This window comes from Malania oleifera, chromosome 7, assembly GCF_029873635.1.
Source record: "Malania oleifera isolate guangnan ecotype guangnan chromosome 7, ASM2987363v1, whole genome shotgun sequence".
Taxonomy (NCBI): domain Eukaryota; kingdom Viridiplantae; phylum Streptophyta; class Magnoliopsida; order Santalales; family Ximeniaceae; genus Malania; species Malania oleifera.
The window spans coordinates 60,224,033-60,243,571 of NC_080423.1; the positions used below are offsets into that span (position 1 = coordinate 60,224,033).

The window sequence follows — 19,539 nt, forward strand, 5'->3', positions numbered from 1 at the left end:
GAAGCCATTGGACAATACCAACATGCCTTTGTGGCCAAAAGGTAGATCATGGATGTGGCCCTTATTTTCTTCTAAATACACAAATCCACAAATCCAAATTCAAACTCTGATCACATGCTCCTAAATACTATCTAAGAGTATTTGGCAAAACATTTGTCAAATACGAACTTTAATGTATTTTATTTCAAAAAATAAAAACTTGACACAAATCTTAATTCAAAATCTCTTCGAGTACAAAGTAAGAATATATATATATATATATATATATATATGTATGTATGTATTGTGCGCACATAACTATTCATAAGTTATATGATCAAATATTAATATCTTTTAATTAAACCACATTAACATGTGGTTTTAGCATTTGCGAGCATGATGTTCTAAGCCTGAGATTAGCATTTTATGAAATTCATTTGTGGGTTGTCATCTCCTCACACAATCTAAATCCATGGCTTGAATATAAGAATTGTAATTGTTTCTTAAATTTTTTTTTTTAAAAAAAAAAATTACATAATTATTTTATTTTAGTGAATTTAAATTTTACATTAAATGTTGTAAATAAATAGAATATTTAAATTGCAATGGATTTCTTGGCTAGATGTATATATCTATATCTAGTTCATTTATGACTAATTTAAGTTTTAAAATGTATTGAACCATTGACATCTCCAATCACAACCTGTGCATCAACCCATGTCGAACCATTAACTTGGTCTTGTGCCGCGGAGTCTAATGCACAAGTAGTTTACTCCGTTTACTAGAATAAATCACAAGGATTGCAAATAATTTGAAATAACAAATCATATGACGAATATGCAAAATTATATTTATATATACATTCTATTCCATGTATTTGTGTGTACCAAACAATAATAAATTTCAAAAAAAAAAAAAAAAATTCAAGGCAAATCAAACTCCTTATTATTTTTGCAAGGTAAAAATAAATAAATAAATTGTATTGACAAAATAATGTTTGGACACAAAAAATTAGACACTGCAACAGAAGCATCGACAAATATTCATAAGTTTGCCAATGTAACGAGGCTCTCAAGTCTGTCAGCAACCATTTTCCTGTTAATTCACGCAAGAAATATAATCGTTTAATTAAAATTCACTTGCAAAAAACAAATCCATGATTTCAAAATAAGAATGCGACTTAAAAATAATGGTTTTTTCTGCTGAGAAATCTTGACCAAACTTAATGTTCACTTTATTTATATATCACAAGGCCAGGTTCACAGCTGCTAAAATATATTTACATACCTCGAGATACTGAGAGCATGTCTATGAAATCTGCCAACGGAATCACATTGGAATATTTGGAAGAAGGCATAAAAAGAATGAATGAGAATTGATATTAAATGAATTGATACAAGAGAAAGAAGAAAGCAAAATGGCAGCACTATTTAATATGAAACACAATAGTACAGCCTCTTTTTTTTTTTTTTTTTTTTTTGAAGAAATGGCAGGGAAGGTATTATGCCTATTGCTCAAGAGGCATCCATTCTAGTTCAAGATCGACTTCCCCAGATTCAACATTTTGGAGCTTGAGCGACAACTCTTGCTTCACCTTCCCATCGACAATGTTGATGGTACTGTCATCTATGAGGGCATTGTCGTGTGACTTGAGCCACTTCCCGATTTGCATATTCCCAAACATTCCTGCATCCCCAAATGCCATTGCAGATGTAATTAAGGGCTGGATATCAACCTCGGCTTCTCCCATTATGTCATCAGCTGAAAATGTGTCATGATCAAACACTTTCTGCAATGCACAAAGATTAACAGATAGGATGAAATGCCATGATTATATCAGACTCAGATAATTGGGAATTGAGCATCACACATTAATGATTTACATACATAAAAGGACTAATGAACCCAAAAAAATATGACGCTTAATTATTTAGGATCATTTTTCAATGCGTGCAGTGAATTTTGATGCATTTGGTGGATATGCATCATCTAGTTATAATACTATTGTAGTGTTTTGGACATTATTATTAAAGACCTACTTCAAAGTTTCACTCCAAGACCACATATTATCCCAAAATGAAATCTATGAACACAACTTCTTTGAAATTTCAATTCGGGGGAGGAGATTTGACTCTCTACTAATAAATGTTCAAACCAAAAACTACCAGCTTCTCCTAATGCACAATAATTAAACGGGTCCAACTTGGCAAAATCAGCCATTGTTAAATGAGTCTACAGATGACAAGATTTTATTGTGGACATGTTTATTTTGAATTCCTACCCCACAATTATTTCTATTTCACAACATCTCAACAACAATTATGAATTGACAAAATTTCCTGATGTGCTTCTCCTTTAGACTTGTTTTGATCAATTAGAATCTTTCTCACCAAGGTTTTCATTTTGTTAGTGTCCATAAGAAAGACTGGTGGCCAGAAGACTTAGTAATTCGCTGGTGAGGTCAGAGCATAAGATTAGCGACATGATTTCACTCATTTTAACTATCCATATTCCTCTGACAGCAAAACACAAAAAGGGGGGAAAGATCTTGATGTCAGCTAATTCTTTATATTTCTTTTTGCCCACTCTTTCTTTGCAAGTAATGGGCACCAATACCAGTACACAAGGTCAAGGCCAATGAATGCATTTTGGGCACCAGCCCCAGGTATACAAGGTCAAGGCCAACAAAACATTTTCGCTTGAGCATTGAACCTTGACTACAAATACACATCAATTACCATGACAAGAAGGAAAAGAGAGGAGAAAACAAAACAGGCTTACCAATTTCAAGGGCCCATAACTCTGTGGAACAGAAAGCATAAGTTCTTCATTCCAGGTTGGATTCAAGTTGCTCCTTATCACATTTGTCTGGACTGTCTAGTGACAGCAACATCAAGTTTGCATTATCAAGAAAGAAAAACAATAATCAAGAACCATCTAAATCAATATTTATACAATGGATATATAGTTAAGTTTTCTTCTTTCTTTTTTTTTTTTTTTTTCCCTCAAAATCTTATAGCAAAATAATGATATTGTACAGCATTGTAACACGGAAGGGGTAATATTAGGAAGTTCTAACCCATCATCCAACCAATCCAAGGATACTAAGCATGGTTTAAAGACCCAGACCGGCAGGTCCAACCGGGTCGGACCAGGACCAGCCACTGTTCCAGTCCAGGTGATGTCACAAACCAGTTTTGACCGGAACCAGAATCAAGCTGGTCTTACCCGGGCAACTCGGTGTCCAGTCAGACCTGGGAAGTCACACAGGTTGACTCAGGCACTCTTATAAGGGAGGAAAATGCTTTCAAAATTTTGCATGCCTCACTTCAAACCCAGGACCTCCTGGAAGAGTGGAAATAATCTTTGCCAGCACAACAGACAGCGGTTGGTGCTTCTTTTCTCAACAAAAAATATATATAATCAACTTACTTCATCTTCCCACAAGCATTTAATGCATAAAGTATATATATAAATTAAATCAACGTTAAACTCTTTTACTTTTAACTTTTAATTGAAATCAAATTACCTTACTCTTATTCAATATTTTATACATGAAAATTTTAAACTCTATTATTTGATATTAATTTGACTTCTAAAAATAATTATCAGTATATATATACATGTATATATTACTCTTGTACTACCGGTTCGACTACCGAATTGACCCTCCAGTTCAACCGGTCCAATTGACCCAGTGGCTTCACCAGATTGGTCACGTGTCCGGGTTTTAAAACTATGATATTAACAATTCGACCAAGAAAGTCGATTTCAGAAAACAACTAATTAATGCATAAAAAAAATTGATTGAAATATTAAAGAATTTGGTGCCAAAGATAAAAATCACATCTACCAGTCACATCAGGAATAGGAAGGTCCTGATGTAGACCGCCTTGCCTCCCCATGTTAGAGAGGCTGTTTCCCAAATTTGAACCTGTTACCCTTGGGCCAAGCCTCACCCTTGTAAAACAATTGGCGATGCTTACAAATGTGAATTATAGACATTTTTCAGCTTCTACGGTTCTTTCCCAAGAATTTAAAATTAAAAAAAAAAAAATAGGACCAGTCTGACTCACCTGCTGGCCAAGAGTAAGTACCACATAAGGGTCACTTGACAACATATCGCGTATGGCTAAATTTGAACCCTTTATCACTTTGACCTTCAATAGTCCAATAAATTCCACCATTCCTTCCTGTTACCAGTTTAAACACAAGATTAACTGAAGAAATTCAAAGTAGTACCAAAATAGCCTGTAAAAACCACTTTGGAGTGATCTCGTAGTTAGAACTACAAAAGCACTATTCTGAGATCATCACCAAGAAACTGGTAGCAGTTAATGTCCCCCTAGGAGGAGGTACCTTTGGGAGTAATTCCTTGAGAGGAATTCTAGAATTAGAGTGAAAGAGCAATGAATCACCACTCATACCCTCCAAAAGCATACATGGTTTCATAGTCACCAAACAGGTTGCTATCTCCTAGCCTCCACATGAACTTTTATCTTAATCCTTAAACCAACATGCAAAGGTGAGAAAAGTTAACAGTGGACACCTGTGAAGAATTTGAAGTTCGAAAACCGTCCATGATTTTTCTGGAAAAACTAGATTGGAGAGAGCTCTTCCTGGAAGGAACTGACACAATCCGCAAACTGGGCTTCAAAAAATCTTGAAGTTCATATTTAGATCTACAGCAGAAGAAGGTAAATCTGCATAAGCAACGACCTATAGACCTCCCAGTGACACCAATATATCTGCCACTGGGTGCATATTGTGCATTGTTCCAACTGATACATAGGCTATTTACCTTTCTGACAACACAAATAAGAGCAGGAAGAGAAAAAGTTTATGCAGCTCTATATTTAGTTGAAAGATATGACTAAAAATTCACTAAGCTAGCTTGATCACTATGAATTCCAACAGTATTAGTCAAGTGGTGGCATATAATTAAGGAGGTCAATTCAAGTTCAGCATGAAACAATATTTAAATATATCCATGGAATCACAAGTAGGGGTGAAAGTGAGTCAAGCTTACTCACAAGCTACTCGGACTCAACTCATCCCTTAACTCGGTTCAACTTGATTCTACTTGAGTTCGAGTCGAGTTTGAGCTACTCGAGTATTTTAAAGAGTCAAGTTCGAACTCAGTTATAATACTCGAATCGAGTTTCAAATATATTTAATATTATATGTACATTATATATATTTACATATGTATTTAATATTAATTTATAATCGAGTCGAGTTTAATCAAGTCGAGCTCGAATTGATGAACTGTAGCCAAGTCAAGTTCGAGTTTAATAATTATAAAATCAATTGAGTTTGAGCCGAGTTTCGAGCTTAACATTTTCGAGTCGAATCGAAACGAGTTCAATTATTTTATTATGTCAACTCGACTCAAATACACCCCTAATTCACAAGCAAATCAATGAACAAATATGCATAGCAAAAATCACTTTGGATTTCAGGTAACCTGATGAATCTTGACCGCTCTTCATGACTGGAATCAGGTCCAGGCTTTGAGAATCCTTCAGGAAGGAAAGCCTCATAAATTGCATTAGCAGAAGAATTTCCTCCAACCTCAAACATGGCATCAATTTCTTCATCAGACCAATCATCCAATGTCACAGACAAAACCTGACCACGCAAGTTAGTGTTATTCAAAAGTTTAATGAGTACAGCACCCTGAGGGGACAGGAACAGAAATAGCATAAACCACACAGAACTTAGCAATCAAAACCAGAATTATTTAATTTATTTATAGGATGAAATGAGCAATCAAGACAATATTAGCGTTTCAAGAATGCATGGTAATATGCCAGTGTTGTACATCTGCAGGCAAATTCAATTACACTTCCGTCTGCCTAACCTCATATAAAAATAAAACTCAACATTGGGATAGCATAGCTTATCAATCAGTTAGAATGAGATGATTGATGAATATTACCGTGAAAATGAATTTTAAAAAATACAGTGAGGCTCTCAACAAATAGCAACCACACGAAAAATTTATGAACACAGACTCTAGAAGTCAGGTTCATCCAAATCCAACAATAATAACAACAACAACAGCAGCAATAAATGAACCAATAACACTGAATCCTTCCTATTATCCACTTTCCACCCACATGGATTTTTGTGTATTCTTTCATCGCAATTATATATATTTCTTATTTTCCTCTTCTAGATGCATGCATTTTTCTTATAAATAATTTTCTGATGCTAATGAAAATTCAGAGGATCAATCAAATCCTCACAGGCATCTATGCATAGAAGCAGCACTCTCTTTTGATGCTCATGAAAATCTGGAGGACTAATCAAATTGTGGCAGCATCGGTGCATACAAGTAATAGTTTCTTCAATATCCCAGCAGTCTTCAATGAGAATATACAGTCAATGGAACATATATTTTGGGTATATTTAGTTGCATGCAAATTTAATAACAGCTGAAATCAGTATTGAGTCTGAACAAAAGAGAACCAGTTTTTAAGTGATATTCCCCACTTAACTCATATATTTTCAAAAAATAATTTTTTTTTTTTTGGAATATCCATTAATCATCATTGCTGTCCTTTATGAACAGACAGGTATTTCCAGGATAAAGAAAGCAATTATATGTGTAGATACTGCATACTAATTACCATTAACAATTTTCTACCAAAACATGGTAACCACACCAACAGAAATTAATAAAGAGGCAACCACAAAATAGTTACCTTTGAGATATGTGTACCAAGGCTTCTGTGCACACCACAACATTTTAAGCATATAAAGACTCCAATATTAGCTGACCTGAAAATGCCATTTTTGTATGGTCCTTTAAATCACAATCTACAAATATAAGTACAACAAGCAATAGCCAAGTAAATATAAATATATATATATATATATATATTTGTTCTTTTAAGTTTTTTTTTTTTAAAAAGTATTAGGTCAGGGCTCCAGTTAAGAGCAGTTCCTCACTTCTGCTCTCCCACCACCACTGATAAGCATTCAGTCTGATGTTTTATGGCGAAATTATTTACTTTCAACAATATTCCTCTAATAAAACAATCTGAGCAGGTGAGAATTGCGTATCTTGTCAAATCACTTCTTATAAGGAAATCTCGGGATATTGCTTTATATGTTTTGTTAAAGGCGGGCAAATCATTTTCACTTCAATTTGTATTTGAGACAGATTTTCTTAACTGGGTCTTTTTTTTTTTATAACAGGAGAGAGAGAGAGAGAGAGAGAGAGCTCACAAAATAAAACTAAACAAAAATTTTAAATTTCAATTGGGTGTTTTATCCTTTTTATTAAGGAAAATGGGTAAATACCCACATCCACTTAAGCTGTTCCAAGATTTTAAATTTCGATATCAATAAAAAATTTCAAGGCTTCAAAAATATGAAAATTTTCTATCTTGGCCTGAAATGTAGTAGTAAAACGTAGAAATTGTTTTTTGTGAAATCATGAGAACTGTTTATAGACATAATATGAACGACTCAGAACATAAATATGGTAAATAAAATGCAGAACGCCAAATGTATAGTGTTTATTAATGTACAATAACCATTAAATGATAAGCACAATAAAAATTTCAATTAGTGTAAATGAATCATAAATTAACCAAATATTGGTCCACATGCAAATGCAACTTATTACAGCTTTATTCAACATTTAAAATTACAAATACTTCAAGTGATTTATTAAATGAAATTCCTTAAATTCTTAAAAATTTGTTCAACACTTTTCAAACTCTGAAGATTCCCATCAAAGTTCGACAAAAATGGTATAATATTGAGTTCAATATTAGAGAATTTTGAAACTCAGAATACAATTTTTAAGTAAATTTTGCTTCTTAGCTAAATTTTGAAAAATATTGTTGAAATTTTGATCTCCTTTCAGATTATGAGGGTGGTGGAAAGTGGAAATCACAAGGGAAATTTCAACAATTTAAGACAATGGATGTTGCATGGAAGGCTGATGACAATTAAGTGAGATGACTCAATAGATATGGGACTAAAAGCAATCAATAGCTAGGATTATGAGGATACTCAGATATATGCTTGAAGGATTTTTCAGATTTGAAGAAATAACCCTGTGGGGGTTGTCTTCTCTCTTCTCTTGACACATTTTTTTTTCCTACTTTTATCCAACTTCCACTCTTCCATATCCTATACCATTTCTCGAACATAATAAAAAAAAAAAAAAACTTTGTGCCTACTCTGTAATCACAGGGATACATTTGTTCATGAACTGGCAGCATAGATGGACATTTTTTTCTGCGTCTCTACATATCTTTAAAATATGTGTTTATCAAGTATCAACTCACAAAAATGCTTAAGTAGCATGATTTTGTCAGACAGCGCCTTCATTTTTGGCTTTCCTAAAGTCTTCCAGTTATATTCAAGAGTATTTTGTGAATTTCTGAAAGCACCACGCAAACCTCTTGCTCTATCAAAAGGTCATCAACACCTAAAATATGGTTAACATCTCCAAAAAAAATCCTCCCAGATTAACTTACACCTTCCTGTTATCATCATTGTGCCACTTTAAATACAACCCAATCGGCGCTCAGTAGTGGATTTTGTAGCCTATTATCAAACAGGCAAATTTTATTTAATTTAACTTCTAGATTCTAGAATTTGTTATCTTACAATTATCATCATCTCATGAGCATTTTTTTTCTTAACTTATAAAAGTAACCACTGTGATTCTTGACTCAACGTTTTTATTATTTGAATTACAAAGAAAAATTTGTTATCTAAGTCAAAAGTAGCTTAAGTTATTTCTTTAAGTCATCCCAAACACCCCTGCAACATCCTTGTATCAACTATCATCATCTCAGGAGATACCAATTAGAAAGTCTAAAAACCGGTTCACATTGCATCAAAATCTGTCACAGCCAGCTTTAAAAAGTAGAAGTTTGCTATATTCACATAAAACTCTGTGTGCTTTTTCACTTTTCTTTTCTCCTTTTTTTTTTTTCTTTTTGTTTTTTGGGCACATGAAGGGTAAGAGAGCAAGAATTATAATTAAAATATTTTATCTACAGATTTTTAATATTTAAGTATTTTAGTTAGATAATGTTGTAATTTATCTATTTCTCTTCACTTCATTTGCAGTTTTTTGGTCCACATCCTTGACATCTAGGTAAGCTATTTTGGCTCTCATTATGAATATTGTTTTCTTTAGATACAAAGTCTTTGTTTTTTTTTAATTTCATTTTTTAATTTAATTTTATTTGGTGGGAGCAGGAAAAAAAAAATCTATTCAGAGAAAAATGAGTACAAAAAGGTGAACAAGAGACCCTTCAGAAAGAAATATAAAGATACGAAAGAACGATTTTCAATCTCTCTGCAAATCATTCAAAGAAATACCCCGAAAACCTCCTAAAGTAAAAGCCCAATGAGGCGCAAAAAAAAATACTTTTGCCAGCTGATCTCAAAAAATCCTACCATGTGAAACAAGCAGCAAATAGTAAAACAAGCAGATTGCTAAGATATCTTCCTTTAATTACACACTAGCAAAACCCCAAAACTTCATTTTCATTAAATTGTCTAAAGTAAAAGGACGAACCCCTATCCTCGTCAAAAGTTCCAAACGAATTATTCCAAAGCTACCTTGCAATTTGACAATAACAACAAAGAAGTGACCCTTAGTTTCACTTTGGACTGCGCATCACACAAACCCCAGGCTTAGGGGCTTTTTTTTCCACAGAAAAGGGGATGAATAAATTATTTCAATAATGAGTAACAATTATCAACATATCCCCCACTTTAGTTCCAACATCATGTCCACAGTGTTTGCCAAAAGATTCAAGAAACTTGAACAACAAAAACAAAATAAAGTAAAGCAAGAAACAGGAGATTCAAAAAATTCCACCAAATAAACAAGCTCTTGACGTATCCCCTCTTTTTTTGCCAACATGTCCACAGTGATTGCCAAAAGATTCAAGAAACTTGAACAACAAAAACAAAAAAGAAAAAAAAAAAAAAGTAAAGCAAAGAACAGGAGATTCAAGGTGTTATTAATTGTTATTAATTTACAAAGGTAAATTCCCCATGGCAGCTTACGAAAATTAATTGTTATTAATTTACATTCGATCTATGTTTCCAAGTCGATACGACAGTTTTATTCGGACTAAAGACTATATGTAACATACTATTTTAACTATATGGAATTTCATAGAAAATTTTGTCTCTCAATGATCCCTTGTACAGGTAGCTGCTCTCTCTTTTTCTCTTCTCTAGTGTTCCATCAGTGCTGTCGTCATTTTTACAATTGAAGAAAGAACAAGTAGTTAATCTTGTTTCCTGCCTTATCCTTTAATTTCCCAAGAATTAGGCTCTTTGATTTTAGCTTGAGGGCATGGTCCCAATCAGAGATTCAATAATATCTTCCCATGTCTTAGCCTTTGCGCAGTTATCTTTCGCAAAATATTTCATTTTAACTTCATTTGACATATAATAAAATGGTAAAACTTCAAAAACTTTCATTCTAAATCAAGCAAAAAAGCTTTAGTAGTCAATTTACACTGTAAACAAATCAGTCACATTACCACATCAATACCTAAGTTGAACTTCCAAACACTGAACAGAATCTAATCGGTTCCAAAAGTGTACAGAAGAAAACAGAAATGAAATGATAAATTGTTAGGCAAGAGCATTATGGGGATGGATATAATCATCCATAGAGCAACCACACTACTATGAAATCTGCATGCAGAAAAAAATAAAAAAAAACCTTGAGATGCATGTACACTTAGACCACTATCAAGCCTTTTATCAAATACAAAAACGAACATTGACACAAAATCAGATATCTGAAGAAACAAAGATGGCAGAACATACGCCCATTTAGGATCTGGAGCACCACAATCAGCACAAATGCGATTGTCACTTTTAAGCAGTAAATCTTTTAATCTTCTCTTACCTGTAAAAAAAATGCACATTGTGTGCTTACTGAATTATATAGAGGATACAACAATACAACATTCTATTTTCAACTTATTAAATGAAATAAATGAAGGAAAGACACAACATTTTATCTCCAAAACCGAGGTCCCTGACCTAGACAAATAAAGTCCATTTCCTCATCAGCCAAGGCCCCGGCCGTAGTAATATATATACATTTTCAGAAAATATATATAATTAATCAGTAGAATAAAATGCACATCGAAGTATACACATAACGAAAAATATATTACAAATAAGATGTACAACAACAAACAACAAAACCAAGCCTTAGTCCCACTAAGTGGGGTCGGCTATATGAATCATTTTTCGTCAATTTATGTGATCATGGGCCATTTTTTTTTATATATTCAAGGATATTAAATCCTTACTCACTATCTCCTCCCAAGTTATTTTAGGTCTACCCCTATCCCTTCTACTGCCCCCCACAGTAACTAAGTTACTCTTTCTCACAAGTGCACTATAAGGCCTATGTTGCAAGTGTCCATTCCATCTTAGTCGTCCCTCCTATCTTATCTTCTATAGGAGTTATACCTAACTTACCACGAATATGTTCATTCCTTACTTTATCTTTCAATGTTATACCACTCATCCATTTAAGCATTCTCATCTCGGCAACTTTTACTTTTTGGATATTATGTTTCTTCGTCGCCCAACATTCCGATCCATATATTACAAATAAGATGTAATTATTAAAAATGATAAATAGTTAGTTGAACAAGCAGGCAAAAATTGAAAATGGATGAGGAGAAAAGAATGATGAATATTTGGAAGTAAAGTTGTAAAAGGCATTAGCCATTAAGACACACGAATAAGTGGACCAAAGCAAACTTTCTTAAAGCAGACAATACCTCAATTGAGTTAGCCGACACTATTACATTTGGTATCAAAGCCACCTCGGGGGTACTATCATGTGGGGTAGATCCTACACAACGGTGTGGGCCACTCTGACACAGATGTCATAGATCACAAGGGAAAGCATATTACAGTCCCAGCTCGGATGTATACTAAGGAGATCTTGGTTTTATAAGGATGATTCAACCCCAACTGTGTGAGACGCCTTTTATAGGACAAAACCATGAAGCCAATGGGCCAAAGCAAACAATACCTCACTAGAGTTGGGCTGAGACCGTTACACAATGCATAACATAAATGAAACAACTATTTGATGCACAATGCACAAAATAACCCACTATGATTAAACATGATTCTGCATTAAAAAGATTAAGGTACATCCAAGTCCAAGTACAAAATCTTGGACAGTTGATAGAAGATATTGTTATTCAATGGGTTAACAATTCTTTTTCATTCATTGCACACGCTACAGTGTATCCAAGTATACAATTAACAAATAAAAAGCCCTCTAAATAGGTGTACAAATTCAATTTGGTCCAAAACATTTAAAACCCCAGTCTCTTAATTAGATTGACCTTATAAGGGCAATTTAGACTTAAAAATTAAGGAATGAAGTCTTTCTACCAAAATTAAAGTTCCTTTAAATAAAAAATTGCAAAGTTGGACAAACAGCATGTTGAGAGGAGTTGCACCATCAAGAGAGAGGTTGCTTCCCTCAGTGTAGCGCACACCTCTCAAATGAGTGGGACGTGCTGCTAAAATAGTGGAGCATGCCTCCTTTTTTGGGCCTTTTTATGGCGATTATCTCTCCAATTTCAGCACCCCAACACTTTAAGATGACTATTTTTTACCCCTGATCAATCATTAAACAAATTTTGACCTTGGATGGCCTTCTTGGTCTCCAAGGCAGATGCTTCCCAAGGGCTCTTGTCGGTCAATAATAAGACCTTAAGGTGCCTCTTCAGAGAGAGAGAGAGAGAATGCATGCATGTGTGTGTGAGAGAGACAGAGAGAGAGAGTGCCATTGTGAAGAGTGCAAGAGTCTAGGGAGATAACTCCATCAAAATTCTATTACATAAGATAACAAGACATAAAGCTTCAACTGGTTTATTATTTATTTCACTACAAGGCTTTGCATATTAGTTAAAAGCGTGACATTGGGTGTTTAGGTTTTTTAAAATTCTTTGGAATCATTAGGTAGAACCTTGATTAGGATTTGATTAATTGTTCACTGTAACCAAGCATGTAATTGATTATTTGTCTGCATAACAAATTGCATTTTTTATAATATAGTTTTTGTGTGAGTGGGGCCCTCTTCATGGATGTTTTTGAAATACTAGGGATTGGATTCCCCATTCAGTCATTCAAGATGTGGTTTCATCCCATGTGCAAACCAATATGCTCAAGTCAAATAATCAATTGAATGCTTTGAGCCCTTATCTTTTTTCTTTAGTTATAGATGAACTAACTAGAAGAATCCAAAATGAGGTTCCATGGTGTATGTTGTTTGCAGATGATATTGTTTTGAAGCTAGGCGTGAAGTAGAATCTAAGTTAAAATTATGAAAATAAGCTTTAGAATCTAGAGGCTTTAGGATAAGTAGAAATAAGACAGAATATATGAAATGTAATTTTAATAATAGTAGGAGGAATATTGGAGATAAAATTAAACTCGATGATAAAGAAATCAATAGCACTAGTAGATTTCGATACCTTGGATCTATTATGAAAGTTGAAGGAGAAATTAAAGAAGATGTAATACATAGAGTTAAAGCAAGTTGGGTAAAATGGAGAAGTGCTTCGAGTGTGCTTTGTGATTGTAGAATACCCTTAAAATTAAAAAGGAAACTTTATAGAACGACTGTAAAACTAGCTATGCTATATGGAACAGAATGTTGGGCGACTAAGAAACAATATATTCAAAAAGTAAAAGTTGCCAAGATGAGAATGCTTAGATGGATCATAGATGTGTTGCCTAGGATATTCATGGTAAGTTAGGCATAGCTCCTATGGAAGATAAGATATGGGAGGGATGACTCGGATGGTTTGGGCACTTGCAACGTAGGCCACATAGTGCGCTAGGAGGAAGAGTAAATTAGTTACTATGAACGACAGTAGAAGGAATAGAGGTAGACCTAAAATAACTTGGAATGAAATAGTAAGGATTTAATAGCCTTGAATTTGTTGAAAGAAATTTTTCATAATCGCATAAATTAGCGGAAAATGATTCATATAACCGACCCCACCTAGTGGGACATAAAGCTTGGTTTTGTTGTTGTCGTTGTTGCATTTTAGTTATTTATTAATTTTATTTATTATTATGATATGAAATTATGAATTGAGTCATGGTCCAACTGTCTCTTATTATTTTGTTTGTTTCTTACTTGGTTCAATATTTGATCCTATGGGCATTTGATTATTTTGATGACATTTGGAAAATTATATATTGTCAAAAGTTGGTAATGGGCTACCATTGCTCGAACCCAGCCCAAAATTCATCCCTTTTCATGTGTTTACCAGGAGGCCGAGTCAAACAATAGCTAAAAAATATATACTATTTGTTTGATTCATCTCTAGTTTAGATTTGTTACAGCTTTATTGGTTTATTCTTAAGTTCATTGTTTGCCATTAAATATAATTATTATGTGTATGGATGCCAATATATGATGTTTTATGCTGGGTTCATCTCATGTTCATATTCGTTTCCTTTGTATAGTCGCATTCTTTTGTTATGCCTTTAAATTTAGATTCGTTGTTGTTTTCTTGTTAACTAAAGATTAACAATTTGCGATATTGAAAGGGCAAACTCAGGCGCTCAGACCTTTCCCAAGGCATGCTGACCTTCTTAATTTGAAGCATAATTCTTGGGAATCCTGATTTGATGCACATTTGGAGTCAAAATTAGGTTCTTTTGCTCATTTCCTAAAAATAATATGATGGTGGTGACTTCATAAACTAAATTGAATTCCTTTTATTCGATGCAGTCAAGTGTCCAATTAAGATGATGACCTTGTGAAGGTTCCTACAAGTTGAAATTTAGGAGTGGTGGTCATTGTGCATGATAGGCTATAGTGTTTAGGTTATTCAATTTATATAAGCTGCAAGGTGGTGGTCCATCCTTGCCTATCACTTGATTTATTTGATTTAAAGATGGTGGCCTATCTAAAACATGGATGATTAGAAAAGAATCTAAATCAATTTTTGATAAAAAATTGTTTTCTTTTCCCAAAACTCCATTCTTTGAGATAAAGATCAAAAGAATTTTCAAATAAAATCTAAACTATCAATTTTATTATTTCTGCAGGTCCAAAGGGATTGTCTCCAAAGGGATTGTCAACTCCCTAAAGAGATTGAGTATGGAAAATTGGCAACTCTTTTTTCAGTTCCTATTGTATGCATTCACTACACTATGGTTCATGCTTGTGCCTTCCATATGCGTTGTTTTTTATGGAGAATCGTAGCAAGGAGTTGGTTTGATATCCCTGATTGGGCAATTGTCCCAAGTTATGCCATGTCAATTGGAAGGCACCAGCCACTACGCTGATTGCAAACCTTAGGCTATCTATCACACAAGGGCACACAAATTGTTGGACCAATGAGTCATAGGTATCACATATCATTAGATATATTGTGCGCCCTAGTTGAAGAACCTATCCTTTAGGTCTACCAAGGGGCACCATACCATGTTGCCATGCGTCTGATCCCACCCTATCCTTATGTACTATATACTTAGTCGACTTTTTATGTGTTGGGTATATACCAAAGTCCTTATATATGTTGTCTACTAACCAATGTGTCCTAATAGAAGGGAAGGGCATCATTTTAGGATTTAGGGTAAGATTTTGGACCCAACACCATAATATACCCTACTTTTGATCCTTGATCAGTATTTAATCAATTTTGGAACCTTGGATTGCCTCCTTGGTTTCCAAGACAAAACCCAAACCCTAGCCGCTAGGGCCGTTATATGCCTATAAATAAGACCTTATGGTGCCCATTTTTGGGGGGAGAAGAAAGAAGAGAATGGGTGCCATTGTGTAAAGTTCAAGAACCTAGTAAACAAACTCTGTGGAACTTTCCTACGCCAAGCCGCAAGATCTTAACCTTCAATTAGTTGGTCCTTTATTTTACTACGACTTTGCTGATTGATTAATGGAATATAATTTGGTGTTTAGGTATTTCAAGGAAAAAAAAAATCATTGGGTGGAAGGATGATTAGGATCAGATTCCTTGTTGATTGCAATCACACCATGCTAATGTGATTGATTAATTGTTTCTTTTTCCTTTTTCATTCTTTTTTCTTTGGATAAAGGAAGGGTTAAAATTGACAGGATACCTCTACGATACCTACCACAGCAACCATCTGCCACAAGTGTCCATTTTACATAATGAATTGTATTTTCTTGTAATATTGCGTGAGCATTGGCGTTTGGCACTTCTCTTCATGTCTTTTGAACAAGTAGGACTTGATTCCCATTTAAGAGAGATTTTTAAGTAGGCAGCTCGGGATTTCATTCAAAGTGCAAACCTACAGTCAATAATCTTTGCACGTTCTAGTTTAACATTTTAATTCTTTTTTATGTTTTATTATTTTGATGATCGTGAAATGAATTCCCCTGGCTTGCTTTTTCCTTAGATGGCACTAAAATAATTCTTCATTATTATAGTTTGTTTCTTACTTTGTTGAACATTTTTACCATGGCAATTGCTTTGTTTGATGATATTTGGAGAATATATGTTTTGATTATCCAAGTGTGTGTGTGTGTGTGTGTGTGTGCATGTGTACTAGGATTATTAGTTGTCTAATTCATTCTCTAGCTTAGATTGGCTATTGTTTGCCTGATCTATTCTTATGGGTATCGTTTGTCATCAAATAATTGCATGAATGTTGATATTTAATGTTTTATGCTAGGCTCATGTGATGTTCATATTTGAATGCTTTGTCTACGCTTTAAATTTGGATTCATCGTTTATTTTTTTTATTAAAGAAATAAAGGCTACCAATTTGCAAACAAGAAGATCTAAAGGACAAATTGAGGTGCCTAATGGACCTTGATGAAGATTTGTTGCCATTTGCAACTAGTAACTTAGTTTGCTTCTAAACTTCTTTTAGGATGGCTTTCCACGTTTGGAGTTAAAATTAAGTTTTTTTCTCATTTTCCCTAAAAATAATAAGACTATAACTCCACTAAATAAATTGGATTCTTATTCTTCAAGAATATGTCAACTTGGGTAATAGTCTAATTAAGGTTCCTATCATCAATTTACATGGTTAAGGGATAACGATCCAAGGATTCCTACCTCTTGGAATTTGGGAGTGATGGTCCTTGTGCATGATATGTTATGCAGGTTACAACTATGCCAATTTGATGAGTAACAGAAGGTCGCATGCTAACTTGCTAATGTTATGATTGCTTCATTTATTTAATTTAGAGACAATGACCTATTCTAAACTAACAAGGTTTGGTAAAGAATCCAAATCATTCTCCACCTTAAAATCCATATTTTTCAAATTTCCATTCTTTCAAATAATGACTAAAAAAGAGATTTTCAAAGAAAAACTAAAATACCTCTTTTATTATTTTCATGGACCCAAGGGCAGGGCTCACACATTCAGACATTTATTTGTTGCTTGCATAATTATATTTTCTTCAATAATATGTATCATTAAAATGACTCATACAAATGATTTAGCACAGTGAAGCATGCAGAGTGCCCAAAGGAAGTTGTGGGGCAAGGCTTCAATTTCTAATTATAAGCAAAAAAAAAACCCAAAAAAATAAAGGTACTATCACATTTAATCAAGATGCATGTGTTACACATGAAAATTTTGATGCATGAGAAAAATATTAAATGGCAAATAAAGCAAGTTGAGTTCAAAGTATGTAGCATTGACAAACACCAAAACCATAAGAACAGAAATGAAATAAAAGCATGAGTAGAGAGAATAATTTTAGTGCATGGAATTAAATTAGCAAAATATTATCTATAGGACCATGAAAGTTTGTTCTACTGAATTATTTTTATTATATCTTCACGCCCTCTGTTTGAGTCTATCACACAGAATCCCCATGCATTATAGAAAGAACTTGAAAGTATAATAGATAACTCAGACATCATAATGTTGAGGAACAATACCTGAAGTGCGTCTCCCAAGTTCAGACATTTCACTCTACTTGCAAGCCACAATCATCCAATAAAAGTAACTGCCTGGACAAAATGACCCCAAAGATAATTAGGAAAAAAAGGGGGAAGAGAAAGCAATCCATTCGGCAAAAAAAAAAAAATGTTGGAGGATGATGAGACTATAAAAAAAACCCTCCAATTAGGCAACAACACAAGGATCAGTGCACAATAATACTAGAAGAAACTCACCTTATTAACTGTCAATTAATGGGGGAACTCACAAAGAAGAATATTTCAAACAAACACTCTCATTCTCTTTGGGAATTAATGTTCTTCAAGCCTATAAATATACCCAAGGCTACATAGATGAAGAAGGCCTTCCTCATAATTTCCTTCTCCCTCTCTTTTGTTCACATAGTTCCACCACCATAGCATATCTGACTTAAGCATCAGAGGGTCCCCTGCCAGGCAAATCAAGTGGCTTCTGACATATTTACTTTGGAGACCTTATTGTTCGCATGCTTGCTAGTGGATTGAGGCCCAAGGATTGGATTTATTGTTGTGATCAATCATCATAGAAAAGCAACAAATCACCCTTTTATTGCCTAAACTAAAGCGGTTTTTTTTTTTTTTTTTTTTTGTACAAGAAGAAAAAGAAAGAAGCTAATAGCAAAAGATTTTCAACAACATATACACCTAAGCCACAGAGAAAATAAGAGGAAAAACTAATGCACATAGCTTTTCAATAAGTCAAATGCAATTCAATCACACCCGTAAAAATTATGTACCTTCATCAACTAACAACACCTTTGGATTCAAATAGAAGGATAATAGTTAAAACACTTTCATCCATTCATTCCCAAGCATATAAAAGCCGTGGGAGCAAACCCAATTAAGTAAAATCAAAAGAATGCCAGATTTTGAAATGGTCAAACTACGACAATCTCTTATTTGTTCAAATGAAAGGTCAGAGAACAACTCAATCGATTTTCATCACGAAGCAAATAGCTAGATCGACAAAAAGAATTACTAAACAAAGCTCAAATAAAATAAAATAAATTTCAGAAGACACTCAGAGAATTAATAAAAATAATGAAGGATCCGAAAAGAGAGCATTGCGAATCACCAGGGAATGAAAAGATTAGAAATTCCAGAGGGCCTTGATTCTCCGCGGAGAGATAAAACTTGATTGCCAGAGAGAGAGAGAGAGAAATTTACCAGCTAGGAGGAAGGAAGCGACTTCAGAAAACAAAGAACCTTTCAGAAAATGATCCTGGAAGGATGGGGAGGAAGGGGACGAAGCCTAGGGTCGCATTCGCATTCGCATTCGCATTCGCATTCGCATGGCAGTCTTCTTTCAAGTTTGAAATACGAATATGAACAATTGAACTATTGAACGAGGATTGAAATACGAATATGAACAATTGAACTATTGAACGAGGATTGGACTTTAGAGGATTATATTATATAATGTTTATATTGTTGAATTTATTTATATATACACTGTACATATTGAATATAAATCATTATTATTTTATTTATTATTACGGATTCTACAAATCATTCAATAATATTTAATTAATTATTGTTTTGGAAAGTGGGACCTCACCTCCCAATTCTGACTCCA

General features: G+C 33.9%; 1 protein-coding gene across 3 annotated transcripts; it reads right to left on the reverse strand.

Moving 5' to 3' along the window:
- Positions 1-1,191: 1,191 nt before the first annotated feature.
- LOC131160248 (ADP-ribosylation factor GTPase-activating protein AGD12-like) lies at positions 1,192-19,400 on the reverse strand. Of its 3 annotated transcripts, none has more exons than XM_058115690.1 (9): positions 19,131-19,400; positions 17,925-17,996; positions 10,810-10,891; positions 6,690-6,765; positions 5,447-5,610; positions 4,529-4,661; positions 4,056-4,172; positions 2,761-2,856; positions 1,192-1,768 (listed from the first exon to the last, which is right to left on the reverse strand). In XM_058115690.1, exons 2-9 carry the CDS (start codon positions 17,950-17,952, stop codon positions 1,487-1,489), a joined length of 978 nt encoding a protein of 325 aa, XP_057971673.1. In that variant the 5' UTR covers positions 17,953-17,996; positions 19,131-19,400; the 3' UTR covers positions 1,192-1,486. The 3 variants fall into 3 exon arrangements, with proteins under 3 accessions (XP_057971673.1, XP_057971674.1, XP_057971675.1); XM_058115691.1 differs by having other exon boundaries at positions 17,925-17,992; positions 19,131-19,381; XM_058115692.1 differs by having other exon boundaries at positions 17,925-17,992; positions 18,162-19,336.
- Between the last annotated feature and the right edge of the window lie 139 nt (positions 19,401-19,539).

Coding starts and splice junctions, on each gene's coding strand:
- LOC131160248 (XM_058115690.1), bottom strand. CDS start 17,952: ATGTCTGAACTTGGGAGACGCACTTCAG. Junction 6,766..10,809: donor GCTCCAGATCCTAAATGGGC/GTATGTTCTGCC, acceptor TGGCATTTTCAG/GTCAGCTAATATTGGAGTCT. Junction 4,173..4,528: donor GAACTTCAAATTCTTCACAG/GTGTCCACTGTT, acceptor AACTGGTAACAG/GAAGGAATGGTGGAATTTAT.